Genomic DNA, 15608 nt, shown 5'->3' on the forward strand with positions numbered 1-15608 from the left:
AATTCATGGTTCAACAATTTGGTTCAATAAACATAATAATTCCCATCTCAGTACATCATGCAGATTTATGCCTAAATATCACTTGCCAACGATGAATATCTTATCTGATGTTCTTGTGATGCCCTTTCCCCAAAAGCCTAAGCAAACACTATAAACTACACCCTTTAACAAGCAACCGAATAAATCCTAGAGGAAAACTTGGGTCTACCCAGCATTCCCAGCACTCAAATTTGTCCCACCTACCGAATGTCTGCGGGAGGATAATTTTTATGACAAATATTATATTTCTTATTCATTAAGCATTACGACCCTTGTATCACCGGCTTGGCTCGATTCGGCTCGGTTTCGGTTCATTCAACCAAGAAACCGAGAGGATTGTGGAGGTCGTAAAAGTTGGAATTTCAACTTCCATCCCCCACCCACTGGGCACCCTTAAACTTTTGCCCCGCCCCACTCCCCAGGGATCCATTGACCCTTCTTTGATTTATTGTCACCCATAAAGTGGCGTTTTCAATAAAAAAAATTTACTAGCTCCTATTAAGTTCCAATGAATGGCGGCTGCCGGCATTCGGCAATAACACGCCCGGAAAATTATCCTATTACTTGCATGAAACATACATACAGGCGGCATCAGGCAGCAGCAACACGACTAAGGCAGCAACTTTTTTTTTGTGGAAAACATAAATGTGAACGCTTGCGAACATACACTTCCATCATTGGAGAAGCTTTGTATCGTGTAGATTTTTCCAACTATGGATGCGTCTTGTAATGCTCGTAAGCTGCTTAAATGTAAAAACGATCCCCTGGCTCAAAGCGAGCGCGTTGAGAAATCTTCGTTCGTTTTTTTCATTTTTTCATGATGAATTTCCAAAAGGGGGACGCAAGCGCCATCTCCTACTCATGATTCGCGAAAGGATTAAATCCCTACTTTAACTGATGTCGCCGGGTGGCGTCGTCTTCGGAGACGTTGTTAGTTGTAAGAGAAGATACTCTATATTATGTTGCAAGGAACAACTATCGTCTTGTAGTTGTAGTAATACAAACTCCTCATACAATACGGTATCTGTTTCGTGGAAAAGCACCTTAAACAGGTTACAAGAATACCGAGTCTCACTGGGAACTGGAACAAGTTCAAGGGTTAATTCAAAAGTGGTCCCTATTACAGGTTAATATAATAGGTCAGTAAGAGTAAGGTGTGAGACACGCGACAAAATTGAAGATGGAACTAGCCAAATAATTTGCTTAGTTGATTGGTTTGACTGATGTGAATTTTAAATTTTCATTTCAGATTAAACCAGTTGAAAAATGTTCTTGAAGTAATCGATTATCTAATTATAAAAAAAATATACCGAGTGCATAATCTCAGTAGTTCCCAGGAAAAGGAGTATTTTTCAGTTGTAGTAATGGGTGCACCAAGTGGAATAAAAAAAATGGGAATCTGCCCTAAATGTCTCAAATCAGCTTGAGTTATTTCAAAATTTAAGTTTGGATATACATTCGATGTAAATACTGTCCCATTAGACTGAGTTTATTTTTTGGTCATTTTTGAATTTCTCAAACCCTGGGATATAAAAAGCTTCGTTTTGGTCCAAAACTCATCCATGTTTTTTTGCAGAATTTTTAAGTAACGTTTACATGTGTAAATTTGAACTTTTAGGTTTGTATGGGAAAATTGAATATTTTGTACTGAAAAATCAACTTCATTTTGATTTCTTTTGTAGAACCGGGCCAGCTTTCAGTTTTTATGTCAATTTATAAAATTCCAAAAGGAAATTTTCCGATAAACAACTTTGTCCAAGACCGTAATTTCGTATCTACTAACTTTCAGCTGGCTCGGTTCCACAGAAGAAAAAAGTTGATTTTTCAGTACAAAATATTCAATTTTTCCATACAAACCTAAAAGTTCAGATTTACTCATGTAAACGTTACTTGAAAATTCTGCAAAAAATCATGGATGAGTTTTGGACCAAGACAAAGCTTTTTGAACCCCAGGGTTTTAGAAATTCAAAAATGATCCCAAATCGACTCAGTCTACTGTCTCATTAGACTGAGTCGATTTGGGGTCATTTTTGAATTTCTGAAACCCTGGGGTCTCAAAAACTTCGTTTTGGTCCAAAACTCATCCATGATTTTTTGCAGAATTTTTAAGTAACGTTTACATGAGTAAATTTGGACTTTTAGGTTTGTATGGGAAAATTGAATATTTTGTACTGAAAAATCAACATCATTTTTGTTTCTTCTGTGCAACCGAGCCAGCTGGTGGTTTTTGTGCCAATTTATAAAATTCCTAAAGGAAATTTTCCGCTGAACAACTTTGTCGAAGACCGTAAATTCGTATCTTATTAGGCAAAAAAGTTATTAGCTGTTTAACAGGGGTATGTCTTTTGGCATTGATGAACAATAAATTCAATTGACACCACTGCTTGTGCCCCGCGAAGTATTGCATGAAAAGTAGTCATGCAATACCTCGCAAGGCACACAACAGTGGTGTCTATTGAATTTATTGTTCATCAATGCCAAAATACCTACCTCTGTTGAACAGCTAATAACTTTTTTGTCTAATAAGATACGAATTTACGGTCTTCGACAAAGCTGTTCAGCGGAAAATTTCCTTTAGGAATTTTATAAATTGGCACAAAAACCACCAGCTGGCTCGGTTGCACAGAAGAAACAAAAATGATGTTGATTTTTCAGTACAAAATATTCAATTTTCCCATACAAACCTAAAAGTCCAAATTTACTCATGTAAACGTTACCTTAAAAATCTTCAAAAAATCATGGATGAGTTTTGGACCAAAACGAAGCTTTTGAGACCCCAGGGTTTGAGAAACTCGAAAATGACCCCAAATCGACTCAGTCTACTGTCTCATATCAACTTTAAGCATTTTTTAAGGTTTTCTATAAGCTTTTCATAGCCAGTATGTCCAGCCTTCTTAAAAAAACGTTTTCTACAATTTTCAATAAGGGTGTAAATCTGGATCAAATACGTTTACGGCCAAATGCGATTTGCTGGATACTCTAAAAAAGATGCAAAAAAATCGTAGGCGGACTATTTCTAGACCAAATGATGGCCCTGGACACTCTTAACCATGGTATATTACAAAAAAATTGGAGTGTTATGGCATAAGAGGCCTTGCCAACGATCTTATACGCAGCTAATTGGCTAACAGGACACGCTGCGTAGAGATGAGAACGAGATCTGCAAAGAGGAGCTTTAGTGGAATCCAGAGGGACATCGAAGGAGAGGCAGACCCAGAAACTCGCGGCAGCGAAGTCAAGCCGCCAAAATTCGAACTGTCGACAAGAATCTTGACGCTGACTCCGGATCGTCAATAGTGGAGATCTTTTACCACGGCTCTATGAGACGCTGGAGAATCGACCCATGGGACCAAGCCCATAGAATTGCACTAGCGAGATTCGATGGCCCGAGGTCGCCGACAGAAAAAGGATGGATGCTCATCTTTTCCCGCGGCATGGCTCGATACAGTTATTATTATTATTATTATTAATAAGTTTTATTCATCGAACATTTTGGTTTCAATGAATTAAAAAGATCTATACCAAACAATTAGATAACACGAAACAATGAAAACTGGTGAACTCGGTTGATGAATCGGATAGATGGCTCTCCCAATTGATGTAGATGCTCAGCAATCTGGAACGTACGCATCATTGCACTCACTGGTTCATTATGGCCGTAAGAGGTTCGGTGGGTTCGATTCGATAGCAAAAAGTGATGACGTAAAGTCCTCGAAGGAGCATTAACACGTTCGTCGCCACGCTCATTTTGATTGTTTTACTTGCCGAGCCCAAAGAAAATCTCGGAGCAAGAAAGCAACCAGGGAGAATTCCACTATTTGTAACGTGTGGCTAAACTGAGCGGCTAACTTGAGTGAGAGAGCGTCACATGCTTTTTGATGTGACGGGGCCTCCCAGGAAATACACCCGTCACCCGAATATGGGTGACGTGGCGACGAACGTGTTAAAGTTGATCATTCCTAGCAGGTTTAGCGACTGAGTTTCTCCATTCTGTATTTTTGCGATCAATGATGCCTGTTGAGTTTTTCGGCAGCGTTTCTAATCCTAGAAGCTGGCACCTGTAGGAATATGCGAGAAGGTTTTCAGGATAACGCCAGGGTAGATGTCATAGAGCGAATCGAACAAAACGCTTTTGTACACGCTCGATTAGCAAAATCCAACATAACTGATAAGGAGCCCAAACAATTGCAGCATGTTCTGTAACTGACCGGACAAGTGCGCAGTAGAGTGACTTCAAGCACAATGGGTCTCTGAGTTCTCGTGCTACTTTGGAGATGAAGCCAAGCTGACGATTAGCCTTTCTTATTACTGAAGTTCGTTTACTATCGAACGTAAGCTGAGCATCGAGGATAACTCCAAGGTTGTCAACTTCAAATACCCTGTCGAAGTGCTGATTATCGATGTTATAATCATATAAAATTGGCGTTTCAGTTGCCACTAGCCCGGAAGATGCGAGAGTTCATGACATTGAACCAGTATCGAAGAGGAATTTGTAGCCATCGCTGAGAAATTTGTTCATAATAAGGCCCCAGGCCAACAGGAGCGCAACGAGCGAGGTGGTTAGACCAAGTGGAGCGTGATCTGGTGAATGTGGGATGTCCGAGAAATTGGAGAACGGTTGCCATGGACCGAGTGAGTTTTAGGAATTATATTCGTCAAGTTATGTGTCGTGAGACGAAAATAAAATAAAGGCCCCAGGCCCGGATGGAATGCCTAATTCAGTGGTGAAGGTGGCTGAACAGACCATTCTGGAGACTTCCAGAGCGGTGTTACAAAAGTTCCTCTTTCCTCATCCTGAGGAAGACTGAGAAGCTGGTGTTACTACCGAAACCGAAAAACCCCCCAAGGCATTCATCATTGTCCATACTCATTTGTCAGTTGAGTACCCCCTAACTATCTACAAAGAACAGAAATTACACATCTACACAAACATACAGTTCGATTTTCGGAAAGTGAGATCCTCAGTGAACGCCATCCGAATGGTGGCAGAGTACGTGGTGTTCGACATTGCGTCATTGTGACGATTAACGGTCAAAATACCTTCAACAAAGCTAGCTGTAGCTATTCCCAAAACACTGCACAGGACACGTGTTCCGAATACCCTATGCACGTTAATAGGAAGCTTTTTTGTAATTCGCGTTTTGACCTCCGAAATCGAAACCGGGTTACCATCTACTGCCCTAATAGTGGGTGTTTGAAATGTGCTTTGGAATGCCTTGTATAATGAGGTGTTAAGGCTGAAATTACCAGGAGGCGCGCAGATAGTCGAATTTGCATACGATATCGTGTTCATGATCACCGGCGAAACAATCAAGATGGTAGAATACCTTGCAATAGTGTCAGTAAAATGGGAATGGATGGGAAAATTCAAAATTCAGATGGCCCATCATAAAACTGAAGTTGTGTTAACAGGTTATCACCGCTGATTAAGGTTTTTAAATTAATGATTTATAGCATTTCGGTGAAGTATACATTCTAACAGAAAGAATATCAAATGAAAGTCATGAAAGTTATAGACGGATAAATTAGATAAAAAGCATCAAAGAGATAAGAGCGTGTTTTAAGAAAATTTCGGGCCGTACAAGACCATTTGTTCCGCATCGTATCATTGTCTAGAAAGAGCAAAGCGATAGGCTGACTTTGCATTGATCTATACAATGATTCTTAGATGGATCGAAGCACGTGTTTTTCGTACCCCGATCATCTATCTTGATATCATGGTATCTTGGCTCAATTTCAAGGCCTTTCATGCTTCCTAATCTTATCTATCCGTCTATAATTTTCATTACTTTCAATTGATATTCTTCCTGTTAGAATGTATACTTCACCGAAATGCCATCATTAAATCATTAAATTAAACTGAAGTTTTACTCGCGACCAACAAAAATATTTTTCCGCACATGGAGATAAAAATTAGAGGATACACTCTTGAAGCAGCACCTAGGAGTAATGGTCGACAATCGCTTGAATTTTGGTGCTTAAATCAATACTATTGTGATAGTACGTCGAGGATAATCGATGTATTGAAGTGGATTCTGCCGAACTGCGATGGTCAGAAGAGAAACGAGAGACGACTCCTTGCGAGCGTTGCACTATCGAACGACATATATGAGCGGCCTGTAGCTCTGCCCAAGAGGTAGAGCGCAACAGATCGAAATTACGGAGTATACATCGGCTGGTAGCCATGCGAGTTTGCTGTACATACATGACCATCTCAACAGATGTAGTTTTTATAATAGTGGCCATGAATCACATCTAAATCACTCTGGTAGTGGATAAAGAGTTTTATTTAGCTAGAGCAGTTAGGAGAAGTAGGTCTACGGACAGCGTCAATGCACCAGTGGCAGGAGCAATGGGACGTATCAAACAACGCGAGATGGACGCATAGGCTAATCCCGCTGCTATCCGACTGGGTAAATAGAAAGAATGCAGAGAAAGATCATTACCTAACCCAGATCCTTTTGGGCCATGGGTGCTTTGAGCAATACCTTAATCGGTATAAGTTCATCAGCCTGCCACATTGCCCGGAATGCGTAGCTAGGGAAGAATCGGTAGAATACGCAATCTTTGTAAGCCCTAGGTTCATTTCAAGGCTTAGGAAACTTCTAACCTTTAAACCGAGAATGTTCCGAATGGAATGTGTCGCGACGAACTTTCATGACGATATACAATCGACGACATATTGCAAATCATGAGCGATCTGATACGGAAGGAAGGTATTGGGCCTCGTATAACACCACTAATCATAAGCAACGTGATCTAAGGGTGCGGAATAACCCTTATCTGGACTCTTACGTGTGGTGTTTATTAAAAGGTCTCACGTACTCAGTTACGATCTATCGTATAGCCAGAGTAGCTAGAGAAGGAAAAAAGAAAAAAGGGTGGTTGAATAAATTAAATAGCACAGCCTACCTCTTGAGGTAGTTTCATGGGTTGAATCAGGCACATGAAGCCCAAGTTGGTTTTAATGAGACGAACCGACTCACGACAGCAACACAGCATGTTATAGTTTAAAGACAAATTTCTATTATCTAAAAAAAGGAGGCCATAAAGGTTGAAAAATATATTTCCTCCGCCAGGAAGTATCTGAGTACAACGCGATGGAGTTCCTCTAAGTTACCGTCGCACAGTGGGCCAGTAACCACACTTTTGCGGTCAAAATTGACTGCAGGCCAGACGCTTCGTTGTAGCTCACCGGTGTCTTCAACAAAGTTACTTGGCTATATTTGCGCTATCTGTTGATGGATTTGAATTAGTTCTATTTTCTCCACAAGGTGGTACCAAAATCTAACTTTATTCAGAATCAAGATACGAGCATGGTTTCTTCTACAAAATTGTTCATTATACTTATCACATCAACTTTGTAGAACATTGTTAAGCTCTATGTTGTGTACTTACCTTGCATAAATAATAATCTACGGAAACCTTGCAAAAAATGGTCTTTTTCACATATTTTTGTTTAAAGCTATACAATACCTCAAATTTCCACAGTATTCGATTGGAAGGACTTAAATGCGATATTCGAATGGAAAACTTATTCGTTTTGCAGATTTTTTCCTTCAAAATCGCAAAAAATAGGTTAAAATTATACATTTTGCAAATTTCAATAACTTGCTTGCGAGCAGTTTGGCGCACCTCATTTTTCGAGAAGCGACTGTTGTGGTTATGATCTAAATGCATGTAGAAAATGTCGGTGAGTTCCCGTGGGTTCCTTGCCAAATGATTTAATAAAGTTGGTTAATTTTCAATACAAATTCACATATTTTAAGACTTTTTTCAAACAAAACATCCGCATTTCTCGTAGAAAAGTCTAATTTTATGTAAAAAGTATAATGAACAACTTTGTAGAAGAAACCATACTTGTATCTTGCTTCTGTAAAAAGTTAGATTTTGGCGCCATCTGCGGAGAAAAATAGAACTAATTCAAATCCATCAATAGATAGCGCAAATAGAGTCGAGTAATTTTGTCGAAGACACCGATGAGCTACAAACGAAGCCTCTGGCCTGCAGTCAATTTTGACCGCAAAAGTGTGGCTCCTGGCCCACTCTGCGTCGTGAGAGCCACTCAAGTTGGGGTTGGATGACATTATCGTTAGGATTCATTTAAGTCGTTTTTTTTCCTGTTGGGGAGAGAGTCCACTGCGACCATTAAGTTGATCTATTGTGGTATTACCCCGCGTTATTATTTTTACTTTGCTATGCTACTTGACACACCTGCACTATTGGTTGAAGTTGCAGTTGTTTACCGGTAGCACTACGAGCACACACATAACTAGGTAGGATCTCCAAGTGCAATCTAAGTTCCCTTGAAAAGATCCATCCACATGCATGTGCTGCATCATTGAGGCGTACAATTCCAAGATATACACGGCTAGCATTTCACTAATGCTAAAACCGCCAACCTTCATCATACTATGTGTGCCAGGTTATGTAACGACCGGGATTCGATCTCATGAACGTTGGCTTAGAAGACAAGTATGCTATCCTCTAGGCCACGATCTGCTGGCTTTTAAGTCGTTTAGTAGAAGTCCCGCAACAGACGCGAGTCTAAAATAAACCAGAGATGTTAAAATCGCGAGTCTACATACTCGCACTTTGCCCTTCTTTGCAGAACGATTTTATTTCGTTAAACTCAATCTGCAATGATGCTATCTAAAGTTCAACTCGGAAAGCATCAGGAAGTAAGCTTCGGGTAAACTCGGCAGGAGTAAACAGCAATCGGGGGAGAAACATCAGCGAAGCAAACGAACAGTTCAGCGAATTAAAGAAAAAATCGTTTTCGTTCGGCAGCCGAACACATCAATCGGACAACGCATGGGGGCGTGGCTAAAAGTGATAGATACAAGGGAACGGGAAACGAGCGAGAGAAGGGTGCGAGGAATGTTAACTCGGTCCGTCGGGCAACGATCGCTCGTGAGCATTCGTGTACGGTAAGCTTCGTTCTGTTGTTTCATTGGTGTGATTTTATTCCTGCGAGGAGGGGAAATCATCAACTCGGAACTGTTCTCTTCGTTTTGTGTGCAATCACGTCATGATTGGAACGAAGATAAAATCAATCTGCACACAACAAGTTAAACTCGGAAAAAATCAGCCGAATGATTCTTTCCGAGGCGAGTTTAAACACCGCTGAAATAAACTGCTTTCGACCAGCATACGAGTGGCGAAATAGTCTAGGGTTGCCAGCTCTAAAAGGTTGTGGAAGTCCCCACCACGGTTGAAGTACATTGACCTTTCGGGTAGAAGTTTCCGAGCATTGTGCACCCGATCTTAGCAGTGAACTATACAAAGTTAAGACTCTACTTCTGTGTATGGGTATCTGTTATTCGCGAAGAATGGTGAGCGTCTTCACCAGGAATCATCCTAGTAGTTCCCTAAAGTTCCCAGAGCAGTGACAGACGCGAGCCCAGGATAAGTTGTTCTTGATTTGGTGTATGCACACTGTACAGGTAAAGGAGAAGGCCTCAAGTCAATGAAAGCAGAGCCTAGACCTAAAGTCGTTAGTGAAGAGGATAGTGGCAGAGTACACTGGAGTAGAGGAAGAAGAGTCAAGTCTTTAGAAAGAGGCCAATGTATTTGCTGGTAGGTACTTCAGTCATCTACATTTATATTGCAGACATCAATAGATTTTTTTTTTTATAATTATCCATATGGCATGTCAAGCGTGCACAGCGAAAAAAAAATCTTATTTATCGAAAATTCGCCAAACTTGACCGAAAGACTTTCTGAGGCCTACAAAATAAATCCTCAATTTTTGGGAATGATCCGTCCACCCCTCGTTCCAGGACCCTCCCTTCTTTTTTTCACGATTTTGAAAAATTCATCATTTTTAAAATACTATATCTCCAGACTGAAAAATCATACCAAAATGATAAAATATGCGTTGTGTAGATTTTATTAAAATCTATCAATTGATGTTATTCATTTTTTGAAATAGTGACGTTTTAAACGTCAAAACATAGCTCTAAAAATAAAACGTTATTTTTCGCAAGGAAAGTATATATTTTTTCTTGAATTTTATGATTTCATTGTTTTTTTGAGAAAATTTTACGTAAGAACCTATCAAAATCCCAATATAATATTTCTTGTTTTCGAGATATGAAAGATTTAAGTTGAATTGTCTAACAACTATTTACTCGCAGTACTCAGTGGTTTCACTAGAATGCAACAATCGTCGAAATTTTTAGTCACATCTTCCATGCTTGAACAGATTATTTGTTTTCATGAATTGTTTTATAACTAAAGAAAATTTTAAATAACATTTTGAATGAAAGGAAAACAATATTTTCTGTTTATGAAATATTTTTATTTGAAATATAACTATTTTGTTTCTCCTTTTTTCGTTCAACACTGCAAGTTAAATCATCTTTAGATTGTCTTTTCTTTTTGCATACATTGAATATTTTAAATTCCGTGTAGCTTGGAAACGTTTTCACTGCAATTTTTCAACATGTAAAGGGATTGCGGCGCGAAACGAACGAATTCCTTTGATTGCGACAGATGCTTCAAACCTTCCAGTCAATGTTATTCTGACTCGAAAGCATTCAACATAAGCAACATGGATTCTCATTAGGACCAGGAAGGATGAAAAATGTTTTTAGATTTTTGAATGACCCCTTCTGAAGGGGGTCGTCCATACAAGACAAATATTGTTTTTGCGATATTGACGTCATTTTTCGTCGGATTGTGTTGAAAAATTGCACATGAATGTTTTTAAAGACGAGCGATTGATTTCAGTTGTTAAATTTTGCGTAAGGGGTCAGCCAAAGGGGTCGTCCATATTAACTGTTCGCTATTTTTGCGATATTGACGTAATTATACATCGTATTCAGATGAAAATTGGTACACGATAGTTTTGGTGACGTGCAATCGATTTGAGGTATCAAATACAGTGTAAGGGGCCGGCAAAAGGGGTCGTCCATATCAACTTTTCAATATCTCAGTGATATTGACGTTTTTATACATCGGATCTAGATAAAAATTTGCACATAGGAGTTGTTAGGGACAAACAATTGATTTCACTTATCCAATTTACAAACAGGGGTCGGCCAAAAGGGTCGTCCATATTAACTTTTCACTGTTGATGCGATATTGTCGTTTTTATACATCGGATTCATATGAAAATCGGTACACGAGAGTTTTGAGGGACGAGCAATCGATTTCAGGTATTAAATTTAGTGTATGAGGCCCGCAAAGGGGGTCGTCCATATTGATCTTTCAATATTTTTGCAATTTCGTCGTTATTATACATCGGATTGGGATGAAAATTTGCACACGGTAGTTTTCAGGGACGGGCAATCGATTTCAGATGTCAAATGTTTTGCCAGGGGTCGAAGAAAGGGGTCGTCCATATAAATTAATTTTCACCGTTTTTTAACAATATTGACGTTATTTTATAATAGATTGCTTTGAAAATTTGCGCACGGGAGTTTTGAGGCAAAAGCAATCGGTTTCAAATATCAAAAATTGTATAAGATGCCACCGAAAGGGGTTTAGCTTTTTGGCAATAAATGCGTTGATATGCAACGATTGAGTCGAAATTTATACACGGTTTTTTTGGCACGGTCAATTGATTCCTGATTTCAAATTTAGTAGCAACGACAGACAAAGTGATCGTCCAGTATTTTTGCAATTTTCACTTAACAATGAATTCAGAAGTGCATCTGGAAAATGCTTGGCTATTGGTTTTCATACAAACTGTTCATGACATATTCCAAGTTGAAAGCGAAACGGAGTTCGTATGGGATCAGCTAGTAGAAAAATAAACCAAACCTTCACATTAATTCATCTGCAGCATTCGCTAAGGAAGCTCTTGCTTAATGATTTTATACAGTGTGACAATGAATAAAATTCTTATCCAATAGCAAAACGAATTGAAACAAAAAGTGTTATTTTATTTTTAAAGCATCTTACCTTTACAAAAAATTGCTGCTCACCAAAAGATAACATCATTTGAATGCTGATTTTAAATTTAATTCGCTCAAAAAATCGTGAATGGGATTACCAAAAGTTTAAAGGCATACTGTAAGAAAATATTTGATGGGCAATAAAACTTAAATCTTTCATATCTCGAAAACAAGAAATATTATATTGGGATTTTGGTTGGTTCTTACGTAAAATTTTCTCAAAAAAACAATGAAATCATAAAATTCAAGAAAAAAATATACTTTCTTTGCAAAAAATAACGTTTTATTTTTAGAGCTATTTTTTGACGTTTAAAACGTCTTTATTTCAAAAAATGAATAACATCAATTGATAGATTTTAATAAAATCTACACAACGCATATTTTGTCATTTTGGTATGATTTTTCAGTCCAGAGATATAGTATTTTAAAAATGATGAATTTTTCAAAATCGTGAAAAAAAGAAGGGAGGGTCCTGGAACGAGGGGTGGGCGGATCATTCCCAAAAATTGAGGATTTATTTTGTAGGCCTCAAAAAGTCTTTCGGTCAAGTTTGGCGAATTTTCGATAAGATTTTTTTTTCGCTGTGCACACTTGACATGGAATGACCCATATACAATTAAATGTTCATAATTGTGGTAACTGTCCTTTTGCCCAGCACATAATTTCCCAATTTTCTTCTTTCCCATTTCCCAACATGTTTACACATTTTCCACAATTTAATTTTTTTATATTCACACTCGTTTTTTCGTTCCAAAATTAATATCAAGAATGACAAAACAAAACGTTCATCAACCATTCCTATCAGTCCACACACAGAACTTATGCATTCATCTCATGCGCCACTCAAATTACACACTCCAATCTCGTCACACAAAGTATGCTAGATTTTTAAATCATTTTACGCTTCTTTTTAGAATTAGCTGCTCACGTTAGATAAATTCCTTTTTCGCACATCTGAACAGTCAAATGAAATAAGTAACCTTCAAAAGATTATTCCCGAATATTTTACTAAGGTCAAATTGAAAAGAGTTGATTCTCTAATTGATCAATTTTTTTTTACATAAATCTTTTCTTAGGACTTTTCAACATAAAATAATGACTTAAGTTTACATTCAACTTGAGAAGACTAAAATAAGCTGAACAAATCATAAACATTATTTAAAACAATACTAAATTAATGAAAATTCAAACCTAATATCATTCATCTGCGAGATAATGATGTTTTTGATAAGATTCTTGAATGAATGGGTAATATTCCTCTCCCGAATAATGGCTCACAATAAGGTTCTAAAGTAGGTCCAATTTTTTCCAGCAGCTGCAAGATCGGTAATTTACAGTCCGAAGCACAACTCCCTTTTTAGTGTCAATATTTGGGGTCGCTCAACGACAGAAAGACGGGTAAGAACATTATCGCAACACAGAAAGATAAAAGTAAACAAACCAAAAGTGAAATGGCAATGAAGATAGAATACATGAAAAAAAAAATGAAGAAACAACTTTCAAGATCCTTAACTCGACCGGGTGAGCCGAGGTAGACATAAAGTCCTAGAACGGGCGAGAAACAGCTAGACAGATCGTTTATCTCACTCGCTCACTCTGTCTTTCCTCTGAGTTTTATTTTGTTGGAAAATGCTTCCCGCAGCCTTGCCGAATGGCTTCAACTTTTTGGGGCGAGTCAGGCCAACTTTTATTATGCAGCAACAAACTGAAAATTTGCATCGAAATGGAGTCAATTTCCGCACTCCGGGCACATCGGGAGGGATCTTTTGCATTTCGGACGTTGTCGTCATCATCTCGTCGTAGTCGAATGGCTGCGTTTGCATGGGTTGTTTGCTTTTTCGGGTGCTGTTTTTTTTTTGCTTTTTCTTCTGCATATCTAACTTCCTCCCGGAAACTGAAAATGGAAATTCGGACCGATGACTCTGTTTGAAGGGGACATCATTTTTGGCCCGGGATGTTGCTTTCGATGGGTATATTTGTGAACACTCTTTTGCTGACAGTTTGAGTCCTCTCAGCGCAAGAAGTCGGTCGTTTGTTTTGGACAGCAATTGATTGTGAGTTAATTTTCAATTACAACTTTGTCAACAAAATCCGAAATAGAAACGTTAATTATGCAACGGGCAATTATTGACGGCTGAGCTCATTTCAAATTTTCCATTCTTGCCATTCTACTCGGTTTTATTTTTTAGCAGAGTTCCTTTTGAACAAACTTTAAAAGCTCGTCTCTCTAGGATGGCGCCAAGTGGTCTCAACTTAATCACGAAAACTCCTCTACAAAATTCGTTGATAATTTAGCCGTCCATCTGAGCTTCTCTCTTTTCAAGCCGTTTTGAATCCACTTGGTCACGCTCATCCTTTTGATGACACCCGCGCTAAACGTGCCAAAGACCGAATCACTTCTCGGAAAATGAAGTAATGCAGGAAAAATCTTGACCAAAGTTGAGGTTTTAATCCCAGCGTGAGTCCATCGAGCCACACTTGGGTATGTTTTATGAGCCTCATTATGCAAGCCGCACGATATGGATGGTTAAAGTGAAGTTAATAAAATTCTCTCAATTTAAGAGCTCCTAGAACAAATTTTTAACTTAGATTGTTTATATGATTTTTTCCATAAAATATGACTACATATTTATTTTAAATAAAATTTTCAAAATGTCCAATGGTTTTATCAGTTGGGAAATAGTTTTTGTCCATATTTTAGGTATTGGTTTCTAATCCCAATTCAAACATTTGATATTTCATAGTCATAATGGACCATGTAAACCTTGAACATCGAAAGCCTGAATGAATGAAGTAGCGTTTAACTTCCCTGGAAGTGTCACACCCAATTAGCATTATCAAACAATTAATCTTCCCAAACTGCTTGACGCCAAGCAGCAAAGCTTACTCCAAACATAACGTAAAAACGAAGAATCCCTTCAACCATTACAGTAATACCGACATTCTTTCCGCAGCTGAATAAAGAAAAATAGCGCCTAGCAAAAGTCACATTAGAACTTGAGAAACGATAATGCCAACATGTTCAGTCAGACACCTCTCGCGCTCCGCAGCATGGCTGCCTACCTTCTGGCGGAGCAGCATAAATAATGGTTTCAACCTCACAAAACGGGAGTCAAAAGTGACACAAGTGACACTGATGGGTTGCTCTTCTTCATGTAAGAGCCCGAGCCTGTGCCTGGGTTTTACCCTTTAGTCGAGCCATGAATGAAATTTTTCCACCCTTTAACATCCCTCGAGGAATGAAGAAGCGGGCCTCTTCAAGCCGAATGATAAATCTTGAGACTGAAAACAGTTGGCAGTTGGCTGGCTGACTGGCTGATCTCAGTCGGTGACATTCGGGGATGAGTAGCAGAAGTGAAGAAAAGATATGATAGCTATGCTTACTGAACAATCTCCTCACAGCGCGGTGCTCAAGTTGTCATTCAAGGTTATGTTTTGATACTGTGACGTTTTTCGGTAAAATTAAAAAAAAAGTGAAAAGATATGTAGCCACCTTGTTTGTTTGATTCATTAAAAAATCAAATCTTGTATTAAAAACAGTTTATTGATAAATGCGCATTCCACGCGCCTGTCTACCACAAAGTCATTTTTCAGTATTTTACCCTTTAACCCGTTTCATAAAGTAACAAATTTGCAACAATTATGATATGAAAAAAGTCAAAAATA

The 15608-nt window shown here is 38.5% G+C and overlaps 1 protein-coding gene across 1 annotated transcript in view; it reads right to left on the minus strand.

Annotated features, from left to right (window-relative positions):
- Window positions 1–15608, minus strand: part of LOC129752269 (zwei Ig domain protein zig-8-like) — a 359099-nt gene that overhangs the window by 100306 nt on the left and 243185 nt on the right. The window contains exon 3 of the mRNA XM_055748056.1: window positions 13649–13836. Coding sequence (XP_055604031.1) covers window positions 13649–13836 — 188 coding nt within the window. The remainder of the gene's footprint in view (window positions 1–13648; window positions 13837–15608) is intronic.

The sequence above is a fragment of the Uranotaenia lowii genome, chromosome 3, assembly GCF_029784155.1.
Source record: "Uranotaenia lowii strain MFRU-FL chromosome 3, ASM2978415v1, whole genome shotgun sequence".
Classification (NCBI taxonomy): Eukaryota; Metazoa; Arthropoda; class Insecta; order Diptera; family Culicidae; genus Uranotaenia; species Uranotaenia lowii.